The sequence below is a fragment of the Gymnogyps californianus genome, chromosome 2, assembly GCF_018139145.2.
Source record: "Gymnogyps californianus isolate 813 chromosome 2, ASM1813914v2, whole genome shotgun sequence".
Taxonomy (NCBI): domain Eukaryota; kingdom Metazoa; phylum Chordata; class Aves; order Accipitriformes; family Cathartidae; genus Gymnogyps; species Gymnogyps californianus.
The window spans coordinates 120,229,789-120,255,504 of record NC_059472.1 but is presented as its reverse complement, the minus strand read 5'-3'; the positions used below and the strand labels follow the sequence as shown (position 1 = coordinate 120,255,504).

The 25,716-nt window shown below is 40.1% G+C and overlaps 1 protein-coding gene across 2 annotated transcripts in view; it reads right to left on the bottom strand.

The window, feature by feature from the left end:
- CPNE4 (copine 4) overlaps positions 1-25,716 on the bottom strand; it is a 250,984-nt gene that overhangs the window by 14,719 nt on the left and 210,549 nt on the right. For both annotated transcript variants that reach the window (XM_050915715.1, XM_050915716.1), the window contains exons 12-13: positions 10,840-10,894; positions 804-855 (exon numbers count right to left, since the gene is read on the bottom strand). In XM_050915715.1, the coding sequence (XP_050771672.1) occupies positions 804-855; positions 10,840-10,894 (107 nt within the window). The remainder of the gene's footprint in view (positions 1-803; positions 856-10,839; positions 10,895-25,716) is intronic.

The window sequence follows — 25,716 nt, the reverse complement described above, 5'->3', positions numbered from 1 at the left end:
TGTTTTGCCCGTGACGGTAATTGGTGAGTGATCTCCCTGTCCTTATCTCGACCCACGAGCCTTTCGTTTTATTTTCTCCCCCTGTCCAGCTGAGGAGGGGGAGTGATAGAGCGGCTTTGGTGGGCACCTGGCATCTGGCCAGGGTCAACCCACTACAACAAGACATACAGCAACATCTGCTACATGAATCTGGCCTCTGACTACCAAGGATTAGTGACTGTTGCTAGAACATACCAATATCTTACACTGTGTTAAAACAGCCTCCTGCTGCATTTGCTGTCATGAAAGTATGCTTCCTTCTACGACAGTAGTCCTCAGCTGCTACCCTGACCCTTTGGTGCTGGACATCACTGGGCTGACTTGCAGCAGGCTACTGTTGCTATAGGTCTGGCCAAAGAACTGGCTCTAAACCAAGGGAATCTTTGATCACAGAGGTTCACAGCCTGCTTTTGCATGTCCTGCCCTTCTTAGCTGCACAACCTATGATGTTGATGTAGCTGAAGATCTGGAACGAATCTAGCAGACACGGCTTTAGTTTTCAGAAATGCTAGTGATGTGGGGAAGTTCAAGTGCTGAATGTCCAACATGGTGTACTTTCAAAGGGACCTATTTTTCAGGAAATTAATGTGTGGCACTTTCTAAGGTTTCTAAAGTTAAGCCCGATGGCTTGGAGTCTGTCAGGTTTTGAAAATCCTGGCTGCTTTCTTTAAAAAACACTTTGAATAATACTCAGGGGATACAATAAAAAATGCAAGCACATTTTGCACACAGCAAAAATACAGCAGTCTGTCCTAATGTGTTACCTGCACATTCTGGGTTGTCTTCATTGAAATTGATTGCAAAATCATGAGAGACCTGCAGATAAATGGAAAGAAGAGAAGAAGGCTGTAGTCAGAAAAATTATTCCAAGAGGACTTGCGGTTAAACACCCTTTACATTCTTTCTGTGTTAAACCAGAGATCTTTCAAGGGTTCGGCCATTAGTATGAAATACAGTCCCAGCTGGAACTCACCGCAGAAACAAAGTAACAAAACTGGAATCAAACTTGTCAACAACAACAACAAAACAAAGAAAATGTAGCATAAAGAAAAAACACCCAAGTACATGAGAAATCACATAAATATGGTGTCAGGATTGGGCTATAAATGCAAGGCTCAGAAGAGGGATCTATTGCTGAGGAGACTTAAATGACAGCTCTCCCTAGCTCAGCATCTCAGAGAGAGAAAGCAGGTTGTGATTCAGCACTGACAGCAGAAGCTCAGCCCCCTTCTGAATCCTGCACTCATATGTGTGAATAGTTCCTCATTTGAAGGCCATGGGAGTACTGGGAAAATAATTTATTCTCCAAAGAGATCAAGGAAGCACCCAGACCCACTGTGAAATAATAATGTAAGAAATGTAAGGGGTCTAAGCTGGTTAAGAAGTTAAACTAGGCTGGGGGGAAATTAATAAGAAAAAAACGAAGACTCTTGTTTTTCATCAAGTTTACTGAACATCCCACTCTCTCTCAAAATCTGCCTGTAATAAAATACTAAAGAGCTATTTTCTAAGAGAAATGACTGTGAATACAAAAAGTTGCTGATTTTCTAATAAAACAACGTATTGTATCTTTAGTGGCTTGGGAAAATAATACAAGACTTCTGTATGCACAAATAATGCAAGGCAATTTAAGTCTCAGGTTCCAGGCTTCTTCTATCTGTCTGTCATTTAGAGATCTGCATCCACAGCACAAATCTGTTGGGACTGAAACCTTCTTCAGATGCTCTTTTCTGGTTTTAAGGTTTGTCCTTGCCTCCATTTATTTCCAGACTCCCTTTTGCTCCTTTCTTTGATCACTGAGAAGGCTTGATTCCTTTTAATCTCTTCAGCTCTGAAGCTCAGTCTCTTAATTCTCCTGTTTGTCTTAAATTGTCTTGAATGAAGCCCAACTTTTGTCTTGCAATGCACACTGTATTTTTTTTTTTTTTTTTTTTTGGTTTGCAGGAAGTGAATATGGTTGAGAGTTATTATTATGAGTGATGAGTGATTTGCATAATTTAAAGTTGAACTCAGGTATATCATCCCAGATTCATGAAGGCATTTATACAGCTAACTCCAATTACACACATTTGAGACTTTATAGATCTCCGTAGGACCTTCAGAAGTGTCAACAGTCCTAGTCATATGGAAAGCAACCTGTTTACTCCCTGTACAATGGAACCTGGATTATTTGCAGAAAGAGATTTATTTGTTGGATGTAGCTGTTTTATTTGCTAGTTTAGATGACTTCACAGCACAGTATGGAAATTGGTCTATGACTAATTGACCCATAGATTAAATGCATGACTACAGAGAAGCTTCTGTAAAAGCAAAGTGGTGTAAGTTGGCTAATTACTGCCAAAGAGAGTTTCTCATAGAGAAATTGAATTTCCCCATCATATGCTGGCCTTGCTCACCACAGTGATGCCTACCATTACTTATTAAGAGGTTAAATAAAGCAGGACTTCTACCATGATGGGAAAGGACTGAAGCAAAAACTCACTGAAGAGTCTGCAGCCACCTCAGCCCAGCTGGGAATTTGGTATGTCTACACCAAGCATCAGTTGCCTCCTACAGAGGGTTTTACATGGGCCATTCAGGCTACCCAACTTGGAAGACAATGCAGAAAGTCACTACCTATGTTCCTCTCTGAGCAGGCACAGAAGAGCAGGGCTGTCAGATACGCTTCAGAGGTGCTCCAGAGCCCTTCTGTCTGGCTGCTCTGTATGTCTCTCGGCACACTTTGCCCAGCTGGTATCTGCCAGTCTCATGACCAGCTGCAGGCCAAAGGTAATTGCAGCCGTCAAGAAAAGTTATGTGAGTTTTCACTCATTGATGACTTTTTTGTTGTTCAATAGCCTTTCTTCTTCCTTTAGGCTTTCTGTATTTTGTATTAACTGCATCTCAAGGGCAAGAAGGATGGCAATGCATGTTTATGTATTGCAGGCTGATTCTTCCAACACTGTGCCTCTTCAGTGATTTTATTTCTTTATTCCAAATGCATTTGAAATTATAGCTAAAGGAGTATCACAATTCTTTTCCAGAGCTATGAATACAGTATTTTAATCTCACATGCAAGCATGGGCTGGATGCTTTTGTTGCTATATCTCTTTCAGGATCACACTATGCAAACAATTTATCTGGTTCAGAGCTATGGCACCCAGGCTATTACTTAAGAAAAATGTAGACAACGGTTCAGGCCAATAAGGAAAGCCCAAGTCTAGTAAGTGTGCACAATGATCCAAAAAATAATACTGTCTGAGCAACAGCTGCTATCCTCCCAAAGCAAGTGGCCCTCATACATTGTCATCCTGATTCACCAAGAACAGTGTTAAAATGTATCCTGAAGGCAGGACAGGAAACACAATGAATGTGCAGAAGTACTGGGGTGTTTCTTGTGCTCTCTGAACAATGTATCACAATTTAAACGAGATTTAAGTACAATGTCAAGGAGAGAAGTTCTTCGAGCAGCTCAGTGATGGTTCAGAAACAGGAAATCATCACCCAAGGCAAGCCAACAGCAGGTATTTTTAAAGCAGAGTTTCTCCAAATGCTCAGAACTCATTCCCCACTCAGGTAAGTAAAACCAGCTGTGCTTCAACCTGCCCCTGTGCTGTCTCCTCTGTGGTGGCCAGAATTCAAGAGGGTCCAAACCAGCAGAGACTTCAGGCACATGACATGTACTGAAGGCCTTACTGAACTCGGGCTGCTACTTGATAGGACTGCATGTAAGCCCACCCATGTCAAAAGGTGGTTTGGATCAAACATTCAATGCTTTTGTTTTCAAAACAGTGCAAGGTAATGAGCCTCCCTCCTTTTTTTTTTTTTTTTTTTTTTTAATTAAACATGCAAGGGCTTTTGTGACTGAAAGGCAAACCATGCTGATGACAAAGGACCAAAAGCTGGTATACTAAATGGCATGTTTCTGATATTGAATGGCACAGCCCTCATGCACTCCCAGAACTGATAAACTAATGGGTAAAGGAGGCAAAAGTGTGAACATCTGACATGTTGAGGACTGGAAAATCCTCAGGGGAAACAAGAAGACACTTGGCTGCTCAGAAGCAAGCATGTTTATATAATCCACTAGGGTGGTTTGTATGATGGATCAATCTAACAGTCAGGAAATCCTGGAATATGTGAAGCCACGCAAACAGAGAATGATTGCTTTACATTAGTACCTGGCACAGAGAACTCTGCAAAGAACTGCAGACTGTAGTCTGTGGTGGAAGTCAGCCTCGTGATAAGGAATGTCTTCTCAGAACCATGATTGTGTCACGGACGCTGGATTAAGTTTCTAATATGTAGCTGACCCTCTGCTCAGCCCTCCTCCTCTCTCTTTACATCAATCCATAAATCAATCCATAAAAGGAAAGGAAAGAGAAATTCTGGAGTGCAGAGATGATTACATGTGATCAGCTTGGCATTACCTAGGTTGCTGCACAAAACACCACTCAAAGCCTCTAAGGACATTTACTTGCACTTGGCTATGTATTAATCTTTTCCCTCTGCAGGACTCCAGATAAATTATTTAGCAGATACCATCATGGATGCGGGATTATTAAAAAACACAGCTGTCCAGGAACTTCCTGCACCAGGAACATATTATTTCTCAGGTAATATCTTCAAGGTTTTTAACAAGCAAAATAAGTAGCTCTATCATACATCATGACGTAGGTTACGACGACAGCATTTCTGAGGATACATCAACTAAATAAACAGTCTAAGATATTTTTGCTAAGGCAGATTACAGTAATTTTTTTTACCACTGTACAATGCCTCCATTGCCTGTACATACACAGTGACAAGCACCTGCATACAGAAAGGCAGCTGTCCATCAACATGATGGCACCCGTGAGAGTCTTGCAAGAATCATAACCATACTTCCACATGCTTATGACCAGTTTAGTAGAAAAGTCACATTGATTTAATGTAGCAGGTAACTTATTTCCCTCGTATTGGGATGTAATGAAATTCATCCTCATAGCATGGCCTTTGCTAAATAGGTTTCTAATTAAGGCTGAAAGGAAAAGAGAATTTCCTAATTAATGAGAATTTTTGACATATCTTTAAAAAAAAAAAGTCTTCTGGACTCAGATAGAAACCTCAAAACACAAACAAAAACCCTACCTTGGAATCTGACAAATAATAAAACCCCACAAAATCATAAAGCAAATTGCTGGAAAGCTTTTGGACTACACAAAGGCATTTTATTTCAGTTGCATCGAAACAGGTTATTCTATTTTTGCCTCCACATTTTTTTAAACCCCTTTTACTCTAACTGAACTTCCACTTTTTAAATAAAAAGCTGCTTTGACTCAGAAGCCATGTTTTTCATTCATTTTGCAAATGCTGAATATGGATGCCTGAATTCTGAAAATTAGTAATCCTTTTTTTCCCTTTCTAGATTGTTGAACTCATTTAAATTAACCTCTCTGTCCCAAATAGCTCCAGATTTCCAGAAACCTCTACGGTGATGGTACTGGGACTACTTGACAAATAATCTGACAAGCTCAGGCATGTTTAGGAATGCTTTCTTACTAATTTAAGTAGAGCTTGTCAAAAATCCATGAACAATAGATGTATACAAGCGTAAATGCTGAGATGCACAATGTTGAGCACTTATCTGTGAATAAATTGAACACTATTAAGCCACTGCCAGTCTGAAAATTAAATATGGAATGCCTGCATATTTTGCAAAAGCTTAAGACACTAACAAATTTAAAGAACCATTGCTCAAAAGCTATTATTTTCAGAATGCTCATTAATCAAATAGTTTGGGAGCTGGACAGCTTGCGTCTCTGGCTAAGATCACATTGTAGACATTTCTGCTTGGCAACGCTTGGCCATTTATTTTCCTTTGTACTTGATTTTTGAGCATGCTGCCCAGTTTCCACGTCTAAATCCAAGTTAAGGTGACAAATTCTGTTTTTTCCCTTGGTCTGTTACACATCCTTCTATTGGTTCTTTTTTTGTCAGGTTTGCATATATTTTTGCCCTCAAGCTCCTGAAAAGTGCAGGAATCACAGAGACCACAGCACCTTTCAAGTCCCTTACCTGTCCAGCAAACCGGACAGTGCAGGTTAGGGTCGTAAAGATGCTGTACTGTTTCTGTAACTGCAGTGAGGTTTTCTCTGGCAACTCTTCCCAGCATAAGCAGTGAAGGAAGCTTTCATTAAAAATGCAGAAATAACCAGGACTGTCTTGAAACAAACTGCAAGTTGTTTTGCACCTATTCAGGTGTCAGCCTGCAATTCTTCTTTAGGAAAGAACACTTCATTATTGGCAATACACCTGTCATGGACCTGACACAATTCTAACTTTCTTTTAATTTTAACAGTAAGTTTTGTGCTGCTGTGTGGTTTTTCAGCTCCTTTGAGTTCTGCCTGCTAAGAAATTAGTGTGTGTGGTTCAGCTTTCTTTCCTCCTCCTCACTGTGACCTTTTGCAGCAGTGTCTGAGTCCATATTATCTGCCACCTCTTCACTTCACATCAGACTTCTCAGATACTTCTTCTCATTACAAAAGAAAAGTGATTGGTTGGAGATGCTGCTGTGGAATAACCGGCATGTTCTGCAAGTTTTGTGTGATAGAAACTCAAGAGGGGAATATTGCTCTCAGAGGTTTACTTAGATCAAGGAGCAGGGTGATGTATTTGTCAGGCCTTGGGGAAAAAAGATCATATTGCTGAATATTAGATGAAAGATCTCTAGACTGATGAGAAATGTTATATATGGCATGTCTTGCTTCCTTCACTCCTACAGATTCCTTATGCCACTAAGAAACTGCTGGGTTTTTGCTAACAGCTGAAGCGTTCATTTGGAGCTGAAATGAGGGAAAATAAAGCCAGTGTAACATAGCAGTGTGCTCTTGAAATGGAAATTCTGTAGAAAGCATATATAAAAACACGTTTTTAAAAGGGTTCAACCTCAAGAGATTCATGAAGAGCCTGCAGAGGTAGATACTGACATTGTTCTGAAGTGCTAATGTAAAATGGGGGGGGCGGTGTTTTTCCATGGGGATTAATAGTTGGCATAGCAAACATTGCTTTTCTTGTCACATGTAAAAGGATGTGAGGAGGCTAGAACCTCACTAAACGGACAGGTGGATACTGCCCTCCAGCACCCATCCCAGGCTATTGGCAGCAGCTCAAGACAGTATGAAACCAAGGCACTGGTTTGACAACACTGCAAACAGACACCTTTCTCCCATGTGGTCTAGTGCGCCAAGGAAACCTTGGCAAAAAAATTTAGAGCTTAGGGCCAGCCTGAAAGCAGTGGCTTTCAGCTGATCCTAAATAGCAATGTTAGCATTGATTCATGCTGAATAGTGAGTTACAGGCCTCATTTTTCTACAGCTTGTGACCGAGCATGACATAAATTAGACTTGAATCCACTCAGTCTACTTACTTTGCCTACTGTTTTTATCAGGCTGCTTGCCTCTGGCCTTCCCTCACTGTGTTACTGCCATGCATATGTTGGTCAGCTTTCATTTAGACTTTTAAGGAAGCTATGTTGTTCAAGTTGTGTGGAGGCTCTCATGGTTACTTAGAAACCCTTGGCAGTGGGAGTCATTTCTTCCACAGCCCTAGCATTTTGGTGTCTACTGGAAGAAATAAAAGAGCAGCTGCTGGTGTGCAGAGACCAATGTGCTATGAGCAGGTTAGATCATCTCATTAGGACTGGAGGCTCAAAAGCAGACACTCTGAATTAAAATGAAAAGCTGATTTATCCACATGATGGGCTCAGATGATTCAACCTAAATTTGAAGATGTGAATTATTACAGTTATAACACTGCTGTCCTTTAATAAAACAAAAGATATGTATGACTTGTAATACCTTTGACTGAAAACATCAAAAGAACATTTGAATAGCACGAGATCTGTAGTGTTGCTCTGGTGTTCTATAGTGTACCATATTGTTGCAGCAGAAGATAAGAAGTTAGGGGAGACAAGCTGGGAGAACTTTTTTCTACAGTCTTTCTTACTTTTAATTATATCAGTTTCTTCTCTGTTTCCTATGCATCTTGGCTATGTTCCACATCAAATGCTAATCATTGTTGGCTTTAAATTAACTTTATGATACCAGTGTGGACTAAATTACTGAAGGATTTTCAGGTTTATTGGTCTTGACTTATTAATGCATCATGATGAGGCTGACTCTTCACTCCCTTAGAGGGTGTATCTTTCAATTTAGAAGTGCAGCCAAAGCCAAGCAGGGACTCAAAAGTGTTGATACAGTTTATTTTAAGAAGACAGATACTTTTATGGACCGTGTAGAGTATCACAGGGAGGGACTGAACAATAGCACAGATGATTGTTAATTCCTAATCCAGTTCCAGTTGGATGTGCCCATGATAGACACCAAGCTAATCATTTGTCCCCATCTGTTGCACAGAAGGGCTAGTCCCCTCGCAACATGGTTCTTCTCTTCTTCAAAGTTTTATTACGTTGGTAAGCTGATGTCAGATCATTTTGTCTTTGTCATTTTCTGTCACAATTTTCCATAGTGGAGATTAAAGATGTTGTTCTGGGCCCTCACTTGCATCTCCATTTTCTTTGGGACTTGTTTTGTTTACTCACACATATGTAATCCACAGGCAAGTAGCCCCATCTTCTTAAGTTTATCCTTATTTTTCCTGAACTTCTCAAAATCTGAAGGTCCTGATTCATCCATTTTCTTGCTTTGAGAGGTTAGCAACATACAGACTCTTCAGGGCAGCTCATGCTATTGGGCAAGACCCTTCATCCATGCATAGGCTACTAAGTTCAATGCAAGTCTCTGACCTTCTTAAGAGTACTTGTTAGGAAATTATCCAAACATCAGTTCTGCCAAAGCAGAAAATCAATTGGTGTTGGTGATTGTAGGAATATCTGATTACAAAGTCCCCCTGAAATCACTTTCTGGCAAGACATGTGTTTTTCAGCTGACACCTGAGATATGCTCTCACAATCAGGTGAAGAGGCTGTTGCTGGGGACCAACAAAACTGGTGTGTTGCCAATATGCTCATGTGACCTGAGGCATCAATGCCACCAGCTGATTATTTTGGCTGAGAAAGAAACAGTCTTGTGCTGTGAATTTTACTCTACTGCCATCACCAGCAAACCAGTGAAAATACTTCAGCTGGCACAGTTAACATCTTCCTTCAAGCAGTTCTTAGATAAGGATGGCTCTCTGCAGCTGGAAGAATTGCAAGTTTTCCCCCATGCAATGACGGTCACCTCACAGATGATGGAACAACCAGCCCCTGGCACGCCACTAGGCTGGTACCTTTGTTCAGGACAATCACTATAGTACATGGCATTGTCAGTGATGGCCAATACTGGGCTTGAAAGAGCGATCTGGTTGTGACATATAGTCCAACTCACCCAGTCAACACTGCTATATAGCCATGGGTAGGGAGGCACATATTCCTGGCACAGGGATGGACATTTGAGAAGTAGCTACTGTGTTTCACTAACATGTCTGGTGGTAGAGGCTGCTCAGGTTTATCCTCTAAAACACCCCCCCTTACATAGCAGAGATGGTTGTCAGCTGCTGCAGTTGGAACAGATACACAACAGACACAGATGTTCTGTGTGCATTTACCACATTAAAATCTGTATCAAAGTTCTGGAAGCTGTCTCTGATTTTGGAAAGCATTAACCATGTGTTACTCTTCAGGAACAGAGCACTGCAAAACACCTTGTCAGGCACAGTCCTCTTTTTTTATAACAGTGCTTTTTAGCTTAGAAGGCAATGTTGTTAAGACATACATTGACTTACCTTAGATATCCGTTTGCAAGACACATACCAAATTTGCTGTACATCACTACTGTTATTCTTATGCAGGTATCAAACCTACAAGCCATGAGGAACACACTGGTACATTTTTTTTCATCTGCTGATTCATGCTGTACAATGCTGAGTGACGCACGATCCCTCTCTGCGCAGAAATTTTCACCTGGCCAGTGTTCACCTCCCTACCCCAGCCACAGCTGAGAGACACAACCCAGAGCAGGGGACATGGGGATACTGGATGAAGTCTGCATGATCAGAAGTCTAATGCTGTTCTTTTCCAGATAGTATCTGAGTTGCAGAATCCCCGGCTAGTTTTTCGTTACTTATTTGTGCAGAACTACTCTTCTGCCCACATTACCTCTGTATACGCAACACAAGATTCGAACTTCTGCCTATTTCTTCTTAGGCCTTTCTCTGTTGGATGCTCCTTCTTTTACTCCACTGTCTTCGCTCCAGCCCTACCAGACTGCATATTTATGCTCACAATTGCACCATCACTGTGGATCACTCTCATTTTGTTTTGTTTATAAATATCACTTCTCTCCAGCATGGATACATGCTCTGATATTTCTCTTCCTGGTATTGACAACGTCCATCGTGACACAGAAATTTGCCATGGAGCAAAACTCTTCTAAAGTCTTTATTTTCAGGAAGATGTTAAATCTCTTCATCATAAAGCATGGACACAAAGTTGCTCACTGAACCACATCTTCCAAAAATGGATTCTGTCAAACCAGGGCTCACAAAGCTTCAAAATACGCTTGGCAAGTGTTGTTCAAAAAATCAGTTCTCCTCTTACTAGACTAGCATCCATTAACAAAGCTATGCCAATACCATGAAATATTTTGGGGGTAACACAACTATTTTATGTCTAGCCTTGATTTCTGGTTTCAGTGAGGTATCACTGGGTGAGAAAGCCAGATGAAAGAAAACAAGCAGTAGGAGCTGCTCCCCCTAGCCCCTGTCCTGCACTGAACCGTTTCTCCCTTATTTTGTGCCTCATAAACCAAGGAAACTAGAAAATGTCATTTATGCACCTACTTTGTATTCTGGGGGTATCCTTGCTCCAAATCCAAAGGCTGGGAACATTTTGTCACTGGAAAAGAATTAAAAAAAAGAAGAGTTCCCACAGAGAAATGCATTTTGTTACAATAAACATTTATTCTTCTGTAAGCATTCATCAAAAATGCAAAGCAGCACAACAGTACAGAAATGGCTTTTAGGTCAAGAGTGTTACATGGCATACTGGAAGGGTATTGGATTAGAGAAGGAGGGGTGTGTGCTGACCAGATGGAGGAGTGATATGGGAGATTTTTCAGGTGAACCCCTAGTATTTTGGGGAAGTTAAAATCATTTGGAGAATACCGAGGGATCAAGACATCTTGCACTTCTCCCACAAATGCAATAAGAAGTCTGTATTACCTGCTCTTTTGCGCTACCTGGCTGCAGCATGAGGGTGAGTTATCTTAACAGCCTGTAACAACATTTATTTCATATAAATATGGATGTGCTCCCCCAGCTCAGAAAATGGGTGTAGTGAAGAGATGACTCTGTAATTAAAAGTGTTTGCAAATTTGGGTTCTTACAGTTGTCCAGGTGCAAAAGAGACTTCCTAAAATATATGAAAGGGGCAATTTCACGCCCCCAAACCTGCAGGTTCTGTAAAGCTTTCCACCTGCATCTTTAGTAGTTCCACTAAAACATGAGATTATGTTAATTAGGCAGAGGTTGACTGATAAGCTAGCAAATGCTGTGGCATGGTCAGTTTGCTTTCAAACACTACAGTGAGGTTGTTCTACCCCAGTTAGATCTGTAGAGACAAAATTTCCTGATTCAGAGAACCTGGAAACTTCAAGGCTGTTAACACCCTTTCAGAAATGCAATAATGTCTCACACAGCCCACGTGCTGTCAAGCTGCCTCTTCCCAGATGGCAAAGTGGAAAACAACAAGCTGTAAGGAATGTCTCGTCCCTGAGTCAGCAAAGCACTTGATCACACACTTGATGTTAACAGTTCACCCAAACATATGCTTAACTCTAAACACATCCTGAAGCCCCACTGAAGTCACTGAACTGTACTCCAGTGCTCTGATGAATCAAACCCCTCATAGGTTTATCCCATTCTGCTTACAAGGTTTCAGGGCCCTTGGAAAAGTTGAGTTCCTACTACCATTATTGGCACTTTCAAAAATTTGCAAGAGAGGCCAGCAGCTTCAATTGTCTTTGTGTGGTTCAAGACATTGCCACTCCAAGTACCAACTGAATATTCACTTCCCAGACATACTCAAGAAAGATAATAGCACCCATTAAAGCTGCTGGGCTATTCTGTTTGGCATAGGCTGTGAAAGGCACCATGATATTTCTGATACAAGCTAAAGAAAAATGGAAGGGTTTAGAAGAAAGCAGAAATAAACTCCTCCCCCTCCCCCCCCCAAAGTCAGAGTAACCATGAGGTACAGAAATATTCACCAGCTCATTGGGAAACAGTGATGACTGTCATCTGACGGTTTAGCTCTCACAATTGTCGTTCTGCTACGAAATGTAGTTGCTGCATAAATCTTGGGAGCACAATTCTGTGTACCATATGTTACACCGTGTGACAATGGATCTTGGAAAGGAAGACTAACATAATTTGCATGGTAATGAAACATTTTTTCCAAGAGATGTCAGAAACGAAGTAGCTGCTGACATTTGATGCTAACCACCTGCTGATAGCCTTCTCTTTGATTAAACACTCCTGGAAGCGGGGAAGCCCTTATAAATAGATGCAGAGAATTCAGGCACACACTTAGAGGGCAAGAAATAAGAAGCCATTAGAAAAGAATCTGAGAAGAGAAAAAAATCTTGGTTTACATCAATGATTAAGCATGGTTGGATTAGAAAATCAAACCCTGTGGAGCTGCAAGTTAATTGATTTTGGGCAAGAGCAAACAAAGACTAAAAAAGAATTTTACTTCTGTAAAACATAAGTGTCTAAGTTCAATAAAGCAATCAAAAAAGCTGATGTTGGCAGCAATTACCTAACCTGGGAGATGCCTAAACCCATACAGTGCCTGCATTTGTACTGCAATGTTTCTCGAGTGTCAACAAGTGTAGGCACTCTCGTATCTGCAGCTCCATCTTCTGCTCTGCAGCAATTCAGAGACAGCGCTAAGTGATACCTCCAGCAGCCTGGATTCTCCTGGTGGCAAGACTCCCACACTCCCAGTCACACAGTGGCACAGCCCCCACTGTTATGCTGCACCCAGAATACCTTACCACCACAGTCAGGACACCTGTCTTTATGTCTGAATCTCCTACATCTCCTTTTTGGGCAAGTGCTAGTTACTGCTACCATTGCCTTGTGAAAGAGTAAAGCTTGATCATGTACACCCTCAAGATGGGATTCCACGTGGCTGCTTTTCAGAGGGAAGTGCATGGACTCTAGAGAGGAGGGGTATCCTGGGGTCTACTCCTGTGCTTAGTACTTTCTCTTGCCTCACTCAGAATAGCTTCACACTCTCCTTAGGAAGCTCCTCATTTTCCAAAATTTAGGTACATACCTCTGGTATTCTGATTCAAGCTGCTGGGACCAAGGAATTAACTTTCATGTGCTCCCAGAGCTTGATCTTTAAGGTAAGAAGGGAACTTTTTGATTATCACTCATGAAATCCCTTGCATAAAAAATGATAATCATGTTATTCCCTGACCACACCTCAAAATTTGTGGCTGACAGCTTTCAGAATAAAATAAAATTTTAATGTAAGCAATACTTTTCCTCCTATCACACAAAACAAGGTGTTTAGCTAATATAAAGGTCTCGCTCTTTAGTAATTTAATGGCTTAGTGATATTTTACAAAGTAACCCTCTCTAGCCTTCCCACCCGCCCCTCACTTTGTCATATGAGAAAAAACCCAGCAGCTGAGCCTGCTGCCCTCATTCTGCTTATCCTGCACTACTGAGACACAGCAGGGAAAAAGTGACCCAGAAGGGCAGCCAAGGACTCTCTTGCTTCCAGGACAATCCCTTATGGTATAGAGGTGTGACAGAGCTGCTCTACCAGACCCAGGGCTATCATGGCAGCTTGCAGCAGAAAGCAGAGCAACTTCCCAGCTTCTGGAAGCTATGTCAAGGATTAGGCCATCCAGGGACTGAAACTAGAGTCAGAAAATAAAAAGAAGGTTTCCTCCTGCCTCAAGGGTGAATTGCATGCATCAGAGACTCCAGCCCTGTTTCCTAACCTGGCATATCAGTAGGGGAGGGATCTGCTCTATGACTTTTCTTTTCTTCCTTTGTAATTTAAACTCACCCAAAAGAATAAAAGTGAGAACCAGTTTTCTTTTCCTTTGTGTTGCTTGCTCAGGCATTTGGGCTTCATTTATACCAGGAAATAGGCCTGGGACCCTAGCTGAAGCACTGGGACATGACTATAGACATGGTCTGTTAGCACTCTCCCTGGCATAGTGCTGGCTCCTGCCCACCAGCAGCCCCCAGAGACTTCCCAGGGACAGAGCTGGGGACAGCTGTGCCTGAGACTGCTCCCAAATGGCATTTTGGGCATCACGAGTTTGTGCTGGGAGGAAGAAAGCTTAGATACAAGACATGGGCAGTGTCATGCCCTTGGCCTCAGGCCACATCAGGACCTTTGACTTGTTTTGTTTAAACCTAGCCAGAGAGTCCTTGCCTTGGCACATGCAGGGAAACTGCCTGCACTGTCCTGCTGGAGACAGATTGCTAAAGGGACAGGAGAGAAACACAGAAGTGGAAAAACAATCCGGTTCTATAAAACCTGAAATTTACAAAATCAAATAAGAAAAAATGGATTGTGGCTTGGCAGAATCTTTACAAAATTACTCTGTCACGTCTACTTCACATTTTATATTGTTCTTTGTTTTATGTAGGTTCCCTTGAAAATTAAAACTTGGCATAATTTTCAAAAAGCTGAAGTACTTGACATGAAGATCAAAAAAGCAAAAAGAATCGGACTTTGACTTTATACCTGGTTATATAAGGGCCATGAGTAGTCATGCAAACATAGATATATATGGCTTCTGGTACTTTTTCCAGTCAAACAGGCATATATTACTGAAAGATACCAAAGACTGAGCAGATCTAGGTTATACCCTAAAGGTTAAATCAGGGAGAGGGTTCAGGTTCAGTGTTCATAGTGGTAAATGTAAATTAATGCACACAGAAAGGACTTGTCAGGACTCCAAGACCGCAGTCTTCTGAACAGAAATACAACCAGTTAGAGAAAAGTCCCTCACTAACCTCAACTATAACATAATGCATAGCAGAAAATAAATTCTGAAAATATCCTATATTATCCTTTTGGAACATTGCTTAGTTTTAGTCACCCATCCTTCAAGCTATCTAGAGAAAACAGCGAAGCACAATGACAAATCAATACATTAATAGGGGCAGAGAGGAGAGAGATTTCAGTGAGCTGTACTGCACAGACAGGGAAAGAGATGAATAGAGGAAATAGTAAGGTTTTGTAAATTAGTAAAAGTGATACAGATAATGATACCTTTTTCTGTTTCACTAAGAAGCCTAGTGTTACTGGAAGGTAAGAAATATGTTTATAATAAAGACAAGGAGACAAAATAAAGAACATTTCAAAATCTTGTCTCGTTAACCACTGGTGCCCTCTGACATGTAGCGTCATTGAAACCTGGAGTTCAGCTTTATTCTGAGAAGGATTTGCTATTCCTAGTAACAAGGAGGAGAACTCAGATAAAACTATTCCACTGTGTGAAGTTAATTAGTCAGACATTAGAGAGTCTTTTGCAACTTCCTCTGAAGCTGCTGGCATAGACGATGCTGGACATAGACCTAGATATTCACCAGTGTGGCAATACCTGTATTCAGAAAGGAAAACAAGAGCTGCCAGGACTATGTTCTCTGAAAATTAGTTCCTTTTTAAAATCTAAATGGAGAATCTAAGTTCTTAATTGTGTGGAGTAAATGTAGGGGGAAAAAAGGCCTAAGTCATTCCATATGCCATTTATTCATTCTGAAAGATGAACTTCTAGCTAGCCACTTACACAGGTTGTTTGGGACTCATTTTACCCGTGCTCATGAAAGCTACAGATGTGCTTACCTTTAAGATCCTGAAGTCAATGCAGCAATTTGTATGGATGCTACTGAACTGACCTTGGAGAGCCTCAGCATGAAAACCTGCTCACTTTATGCTAGAGCAACATAGGAGCACTAGTGGTACTAATGATGCAGTGAATGGGGGGAAAAGAAAGAAACATGGAGTGGGGAGAAAGAAACACTAAGAACCCATTTTTAGTTTCAAATGACCAAGAATCTTAAATTTACGGCTCTTTGACATTCTTGCAAGGAACATACCTGACTAGAATCCCTGGATAGTAAGCTGTCGCTTGTAATTTTGGTTTTGGGTCAGATCAGAATTACCAGGGAGATATTTTTAAAGTACTATGCTGGACGCAGCAAAATCAATTACTGTGCCTTTCATTTTCAATTCCAGTCTTAAAAGAATAAACTGTGGATCTGCTCTGCTCTACATACTCTTCCCATGATGAAATCAGATATTTTTCCTCTGTTAGAAAGAAATTTCAAATTGCCAAAATAAAAGGGGAGTGTCTGTTACACATGTAATTGAGAAAAGTGTGAATGTGAGGAGGGGGAGAAGGAAGGGGAGGGGGCATGGGAAGAGGGAGAGAAGAGAGAGGAAAGGGGAAAGGAAAAGAAAAAGGAGAAAACAGCAAATGGCACAAACAAAATAGAGTCATCTCTAAACTCAATTAAAATTGTAATCTTTCATGTTCAGGGAGTGAACTGGAAGAATATGAGCTGAATTAAGTGTTTCTTTTCTAAAGCATATGAATGAATCATGTTCCTGAGTGTATTATTTAGTACTTATCTGAGAAGGGCTTGATGCCAGTAAATTCTGAATCATAACAGCTTACAGGGATTAGCAGCAGTTCCAAAGAAAATACAGAAATCATTTGAAATATTTAAGCATTTTCAGTTCCTGCTTTGCAAGCAGAGCTAGGTAAATAAAGGATATGATCTGTATGATTGAATAGGGCTACATAAAACCGTTTAAGCAGAAGGGACCAGAGCCCATCCGCTTCACCCTTTGCAGTCTTACACAGCCACCTGTGCTCCTCCAGGATGGGCCAGGGGTAGAGCCAGGCTGTGGTCCAGCTCTTAGCCTGCCCCAGTCAGAGTCAGAAAGACGGCAAGAGTTCAGCAGCAGCAGTGTTTTCTCCCCCTAATCTGTATTCTTCTCTGGGGAACCGCTACGCTGTCACCACATATTCACTGTGTGGTTATGCCTTGTTCGATACAACCACATCTCTGCTTTTGCCAGGTTACTGCGTGTTTAATCAAACTTGCACTGTACGTAACAAGGCTTGGCATCCAGTCCATAATGCACAATGATTTTTAACAGAGCAGCAAGAATGAACTGATTATCATACATCTCGGTCACAAAAGAGAGCTGGGAGCATGCAAATCAATGGTAAATCACTGCAACAGCTACATTGTTTGGTCTGTCACAAACAAAGATGCTACACAATTGTGCGAAATCCTGACATTAAAATTCACTTGCTATCTTTAATTACAGCTCTTAGTCACCTTAGGGGAGCTGGAATCTGCTGAATACTGAGAAAGAGATACTGTCATGTAATTGGGTTTCAAGAATATGAGGGAATGCCTGTCTCACCTGCAAGGGAAATAGTTAATGAAGCAGGGGAATACAAATTCCCTGAAGCTAATCACCGAAAGGCATCAACTCATGAAATAACTAACAAAGCCAAATCCAGGCACAATGGATTTAAACTTCCCCTTGTTAACATTAAAAGAATTGCAAAAGAAGCTCTGCAGGGTAAAAATATCAAGTGAACTCAGAAATTCCTAGACTGGGGAAAAGTAAATACCCACAGAAAAAAAAAGTCATCAGAGCTTGAGGGAGGAGTGGGTTAAGCAAAATGAAATGGCAGTGAGATATATCACTTGCTAGAAGGATAGCCTAATAAAATGGCATACTCAGGAAGGTGAGACAAAATGTCAAACTTCCCTGCAAGATGACAAATAAATTGCAATGACCCAATTTATACCTACATGAATGACCCAATTTAGTAAAATATATCTTGAAAAAGAAATGAGACTTTATAACTGGGAATAAACTAGGGAAGGGGATGCTGCAAGAGGCTACAGCAAGTTATATTTAACTTCTCAAACCAGGCAGTTTCCAGACAGTCCTATGTATTTTAAGAGGTTGCACATATGTCCCTGTACCTTCCAAAACCTTAACTCTATAGCGAATTGGCATATCTGTGGGATCATATATGGAAAACTGTACCATCACAGAAAAGGTCATTCTAACACAGACTGCAATCTCAGATGTTTAAAACTTGACACTGCAGGCAGCAGGCTGAATTCCATCACATAAGGTGCAGATCGTGAAGAACCCCAAACCGAACAGTGGTGGGGCCCTGCCCTCTTTAAACACAAGTGTGGTTTTCAAGTTTCAGGGTGTACTGCACTAAGCAACCACAAGAACAAAAGCTTTGCTACATATGCACATAACTGTCCTTTTTTACAAATTACAGTGGAAAGGGTTGGTCAGAGACCGTCCTCTGGAACAATTTTCTATCAGAAAATATCTATCTATAAGGAGTGTGCTGGGAAGAGAGGGATACAGGACTGCATTGGCATGTGTATGCAGGGAGGTGCTGGGAGAGGAATTTCTCATCAAATGCTCTCAAGATACAAATGAGCTTTCTAGGATGAGCAGGATAAAACTGTTATAGAGATTATATTGTGATTTAATGTGACCAAATGAGCTGTTGATGTAATTTTACCAAAATCAAAATGACATTAAGTCAAAATGAAGAACACTATCAAAACAAGTTAGAGCAAAATTGCAAGTGAAATATACTGATGACTAAACATTCAGCTAGGCATCACTGAATATGGAGGAGGAAATGGGCTACTACCGTCTGTTCATCTGCTGATTTGGAATCACTGATCAAGGTTAATTTCACAATAATTTGGAGGGGATAGTAAGATAGTAAATGGAACCTAATTCACAAGAATTGCCTAGCTTTAACTGAGAGAAATTTGACCCACAAACATCCTGGTAAGGTCAACTCAGGCAAAAGGTGTCCACTTTCTGTAAAGGAGGAAACTTGCATGAGAAGATTTAGAACATGGTGTTCATTTACCCCACAGATGGGTTTCCAAATGGGAATAATTTGCTTCTCAGCGATATGCTAATATAATGGAGTGGATGACTAGAATAGTTATATCCTTAACAATGCAAGGAGGAAATTCACACTTCTGAAATTGTGGAAATGTTTGCGTTGACTAAAGAGGTACCAGATCATTATCAGATGGCATCAGTGAAAATGGCAAGATAAATTGCTATCGCCTTTATTTATGCTTATTTACTTATTAATACTTATTTATTTACACAGATGCCTAGTCTCTACAGCAGTAGGTGGTGTGCAATTTCACATAAAGTTTGTAGGGTTTTATACTTCAAGTCATTCTCTTCAGAAAGAAATGCTGACAGAGAAATCCCAACGGTACCAGTCTGCACAGTCCTGGAGAAGTGTCAACTATTGCACAGAACAAAGCTCTTCCTCAGAGGAGATTTCAAGCTGAATTGAGAAATGGTAAAAGCCGCATAGAAAAGCCATGCAGAAGGTTCAGATTTTGATGTATCTATGAGCTGACAGAATGCAGCAGAGGTCTCTGAAAAGCACGTGGAGGAAGCAGTGGTTTTGCTAAGAAACTTGGAAGGGACTGCTCGTGACTGATACGCTGACATAGGAACTGAGTTCCTGGAAGAAGAGGCAGTGTAAAGAAGACACAAAGATGAAAACTTGGTAAGGGAAAAGGCAGAGCTGTAAGAATTGACAGTATCTGCCCAGATAAAGGGCCTGCAGTTATATACATACATATACACATATATATACAGATCTATACACACACACACACATATATATGTATGTATGTACATATGCAAAAGAAACTGTTACGAAGTCACCTTCCCAACACAGTTGCTGTACTAGACTAGTTCTTCTGTACTGATTCTTGGGATAAAAAGTGGTGATTGTAGAAACCCCTGTGTGGCAGCAGTCTGCAAATATAGGTTCTGCAAAGGCAAATGCTAAATATGTGTATGTATATATTATGTGATTGTGCCAGCTTAGGTCCTCAACAGTTAAATCCAAGGATTTTGAATCCAGTTTGGTGACTAAAAGTACTAGCAATCCCTTTTTCCCAGTGCAGTTCTAGTCCTGGGTTATCCAAACACTTCAGAATATGTTTAGCCACAGCTGAGCTTGTTGATAAACATAAGCTACAAGTTTTTCTGTATAGGTTACTGTTTTTCTATTTTTCTTCTGTTTTATGTCTATGCAAATTTGGTCCTATTAAAGCACTAAATAAAAAGATTCTTGTCTTTTCCCCCATGGTTTTTAAACTTGTTTAGATATGCTAATCAGCTTTTTTGCTTAACAGCCTCCAGAAAGGTTGTTTCTGTAATTAAAGTGATAGAGATGCTTAATAATTAAGCATATTTTTATTTATTGATCTGCATGGGTAGGTTAAATTTTAACATCTATAGGTCTATGTAGGGATTTCATGAAATATTTAATGTCACATATAGTGCCAGTTATTCTAGGCATCATTCTTTCGCCCCAGTTTTAATGAACTACTATTATACTACTATCTCAACCAAAGCAAGTTTCTGCTTTTCTCCTTGTGTCTGGCAAAATTACCTCAAGGTATTTAATTCAGATCCCTCCAGCCAAGGTAACTCTCTCAGTCTTCATCCACAAACCCAGACATAGCTTCAGGATGAATGACCTGTTAAGTAATTCTTGGGGATGAGGCTCTGATTAATAAAGCAGACTGCAAGGTGTAAACTCTGGGACCTCTTTTCCACGTAAAGCCTCAATCCAAACCACAGCATTTAAGTACATACTGATCTTTGTATTTGGGACCAATCGCACTGATTTATATATGACTTCCATAACAGGTACTGCATTATACATACCTTGTCCTCTTTCTCCTCCCTAACTGCCCTCTGCTGGGTACCTCAGGAAATGTGTTTCTGGGACAGATGGACCTTTCATTTGACTTACTTTTTTCCCTTCTTAGAAAGGGGTGTGCTGGACTAGGAACCCTGGTCTTTTCATTTTCTCCTTTCATTTTTTCCCTTCTTAATTTTCAAGTGCACTTTATTGCATGACGGAAGGAAGGCTTTATATACGGTTTTCAATCAGAGTGAATGCACTCGCTCAGGCCTAAAATACTGAAGAAGAAATAAAGAGGAATTTTTGCCTCTAGTCAGCTACTGCTGCAATTCATTGTTTGCAGAAGCTAATGTTGAAACTCAGACTGACTTCAGGACTTTCATCTCTTTTGTGGAATGGGGCCCAGTTTTTAAATTTTCCCTCTTAAGTATTTTACAGAGCTCTACACATAAATAATTTCTGCATTTTGCAGGAAGAATGTACTCTTTGCTCATTAGTGGCCTTTGGGGAGGTTGCTAGACAAGTGTGTTTTACACAAGCAGTTTATTTGTTAATATATGATCTCAGTGTGAATGTCAGTTTTAAGGAGCTACTTGAGTATTTAGAGTTAAGGAGGCTATTTGCCTAAATGAAAAAGGACATTAGTGTCAGGAAACAGAATTTATCTTCTGTGTGTTTCAAGGGCTCTTGGAAATAAAAAAAATTCTGCAGTATCTTTAAGAGTGAATAAACAGACATAGAGATTTAAAATAATTAAGAACTAATTTTTGAAACAGATTTTGAATACAAATAAAATGAAGACCAATTTTATGACATCGTTTTACAAAACTATGTGGTCAAACACATGGAATCATGAGTTAAGTGCGTAGATCACAACAGGGATGGCCCATCAAGAATGGGAAGTTCCACAAATATCCAATGCAACAAATGCTTAGAAGTATTTGATAAAATACATCTAACCTTTGCCTTTTTCAAGGTGTGAGTATTGATTTGACCACACAAAAGCTGATTCTCATACGTTTGTGAGCACTTTTTATTAACCCAGTGAAGAACTCTGAATGTATGCACAAATATAAAACTATGTGTAAAAATTAATCATAAAGATCATCCAGGTATATGGGAGGCACTGAACATTTGGGTGTGGGGCGAACAATTAACAATAAAGTTCAAATTCAGTAAAACTCTTAACTCCGTCTTAGTGCCATCTATATTTTGCATAATACTTCAGTGTTTGCTTGAGTCAGACTGAATTCAATGGGATTAGGTAATAAGCTTTAGTGTCTTGCTGAATCAGAACAGAGGTTTTAATGCAAAGATAAATATTTAATGTAATATAATGAGATTCTTAATAAGCAGAAGAGAAAGGAAAGCTACTAACTGCAGAAATCAGGTTTCAAATTGAGGAACAGATTTGCAAGCCCTGCCATGGGCTTCACTCACAATATCATCATTAAAACCTGTAATAATGTAAGATCATTTAGGAATCATCTCAGCCTTTAGCATTGTGTGCATGTAACAGCATTTGTCCTTACAAGCAAGCTATTTGCAGTCCCATTTCAGCCCCTTTTTTCCTTTGCCAGAGATAGCGATCACTGCAGAATGAAAGATGGGCTACACTCTTGGTTAGCTGGTTGTATTCCAGCATTGGTGAAACAAATCGTTAAGATCAAAGGACCAGCCATTTAAATAAACTGTGTGCACTGTTGTTATTGTGACTTATGGCTTTGCTCTGCAGAGAGGGAAGCTATAAAACAGCATAAAAGAGAAATCAATTTTTTTACTGCATGGTTAAGTGTTAACCATACCTATTATACATATGTACGTACATATAATACCTATATATTATATGCATACCTATATATTTACATGCACATGAGTAAAACTCTAGTTGTATATACATATACATATGTGTGTCTAGGTATATAGCTCTAGGTGCTTACATGAGAGATTCAAGCACACCTGCACCTCTCTTGGGAAAAGTACTGTTTTATCTATAGACACTAGTTTTCACAGATGTTTCCAGATTATAATAATGGAAACAGACTGGTCAATGTGCATGTATATGTGCTGAGAGCACATCCCAGTACTATTTGGGTGCTGGTTCTCGCCTACACAAGGCAGCTGGGTTGCACTGTGCGGCTCGCAGGCGCGGTCTCCCTGCCGTTATTCAGACGGTCCATCCTCCTGCAGAGCACAGGAGCTCCTCCCTGTCCACATGCCTCTGTTGCCTCTTGATGGGAGCCAGGATGTGTGGAGGGGAAGGGAGAAGAGGTAGGTCAGGTCATGACATGCAGTCAGGACATGGCCAGACCTTATGCTGGGACACAGAGGAAAGGACACGTTCCCTGATTCCCCAGTTTAGCCATAGGCTTCTCTGGCTTACAAAGCAGTGTTGTTCCATGCTGGGCAGCGGGCAGTTTTGTGATACAAATGAAAAGTATTTGGGGAACAGTTACTATGGAGAATAGGACACATTCAAAATTATTACTATATAACTTACAGAGTTTCATGGCTTTTATAAGATTCTGGTTCACAGGTCTGATATTTCAACTGATGAATGAGTTTGTCTTTCCTCATATCTGAGTATTCAACCAGCAAAGACATCTGCCATCTATCCTTTGAAAATAGCATTCTCCTGAAGGGTTCTCCACCAGGCTCCAAAACAAAAGGGTGGCCAAAACCATTGTTCAGAGTTGGTGAAGGCTAGAAGTCCTAAGCCAGCCATAGCGCACAGAGAGCTAGATATAACCTCATCTGCCTTAAGTACACTTGCTAACTCATTGTTCAAAACATGTGGAGGGAATATAAGCACATTTGGTAGTGATCAACTGATTTTTCAGGATCCTGGCTAGGCTGATATTGCTGGTCATCAGAAACCACTTGATTTGACTTCTGATCCACAGAACTCAATACTGAAATTACTGAGGTAAAGAATAAATATGGAATGATACAGAAGCAGGTCCTTTTAATATTAAACACTTTAGTGCCCAAAGATTTTTCATCATTTTCATCTGTTTCTCTATGCTACAAAAAGGTGGAGTAGACTTGCTCAATTTCAAGGTAAAATTATACCAGTGATATAGTTCTTAATATAAAAGAAAGCTTGTGAAAATATTTAAATGGAAATATATATTTCCCACTTATTGGTTCATGAGGTCATCTTTAAACATTCATGAGTCATTTATCTTAAAATAAATTCTTCTCCATGGAGCGGTCTGCTTTTTTTACCAAATATTTTCAATAATAAGTTTTTAATGTGTTTTCCCCTTTCCAGTATTTCTAACTATATTTTAGAGCCTAATTCCTTAAAACTAATGAATGTTTCTCCTTCCTTTACGATCCATTGCTACTCTTGCTTAGCCACTGATTATATCACACACAAACTTTATCTTCTCTCTTATGACAAATGTTGTTATAGCCTGAAACAATTCCACCATATAGATAAAGTATTAAGTCTTTTGTGCAGGTGAACTGCTCTTCCATTTCCCATACCATTATCAGATTGGCCTTTTCCTACAGGATTGCAGCATTTCTACAATCTGGATAATAATCAAAGCCTATTTCTCATTCTCTGAATATTGCTGAGGAAAGAATGAATCTTATTCTTTCACGCTTAACTACACAGAATGGCGCTATTCATTTAACTGTTTCAAGAATCTCTGAAACATACAGATAAATGGGCTTTTGGATCAGCAGGGATTATTCCACTGTATCAAGGGATGTGAGGCAGCACTTAATTTGGAGCCTTAATTACTTAGGGATACATTACGTTAGGCTGGTATGTACAGAAACCTAGATTATGAGAAGATTTGGCTTGATCGACAGAACTAACTAGAGTATATAAAAGAAAATTTTGCATTTTGAATGTAATCTCTCTATATTACTTGCCAATCCAATTCCTCCCAAATTACAAATAAATTTGAATGTTTCTAATTACAGAAGTATTTAAGTACTAGCCATAGGCTTCCCCTCCCCCCCCCCAATATAAAAAAAGCAGTCTTTTGGTATGTAAGTGTAGCAAACATACTTAGCATTCAACAGCTGTGCTATTGGAATGCGAATAGCATTGCAAACAACAGATTTTACTTTATTCCAATTACTCTTTCATTTGATGTAAATACATTAATCCTGAGACCCAAAGAAAACCACTCCATTTTCCTTGGTTTGGATTGAAATCAGCCAGTTCTGCCTATTTGAGATAATTGATGGGTACAAATTATAAAACCTCAGGTAAGAGCACTGCCATCTTTGTGATCTCATATTTTAATCTTACTAAAGAGATGCCCCTATGCAAATGATGACACTCTGGCTCTAAACGGCCCTTAGGTTCAGCAGGTCCCTCTCTTTTCACTTCTGGCTGATCTTAACCTGGAAACAGAAATCCTACTCCATTATTTGAAGCACAACTGGGCTCACTGGAGCAGTTACGGATCTGTGCCACATTTTGGATTTTTACTGAATTTGAAACTCTTTTTTTTAAATTGTATATACAGAAGATTTGCTTTATAGGTCGTATATGCTCATACGTCTCAAGGCTGCAACTAAACACAACAAGAACTCCTATATAGAGCCTGTAGATTACTTTGTGTGAAGGTTTGCACCTCCTAATTTCTCTTCTTCTTTAGAGAAATTACAAGTTTTCATTTCCAGGTCGTGGATTCAAAACATGCAAGTATAAAGAAAAGGTCCTCATTTGACATTTTGATCAGAAAGCACTGACCATGTTGAATCAACTTGCCCATGGGAATATATTTATAGTGTCACAACTTGAGAGCATGTACAGGTCAAACACATGCCAGAAAGGTGACATTTCCCTGGGAAAATAAATTCTGGCTTTTGTTCAGCCCTAGTCCATAGCTCTTACAATCTTAGTTGTGCTGATTAGCATCAATAGGCATTTTCTGCAGCACAATAG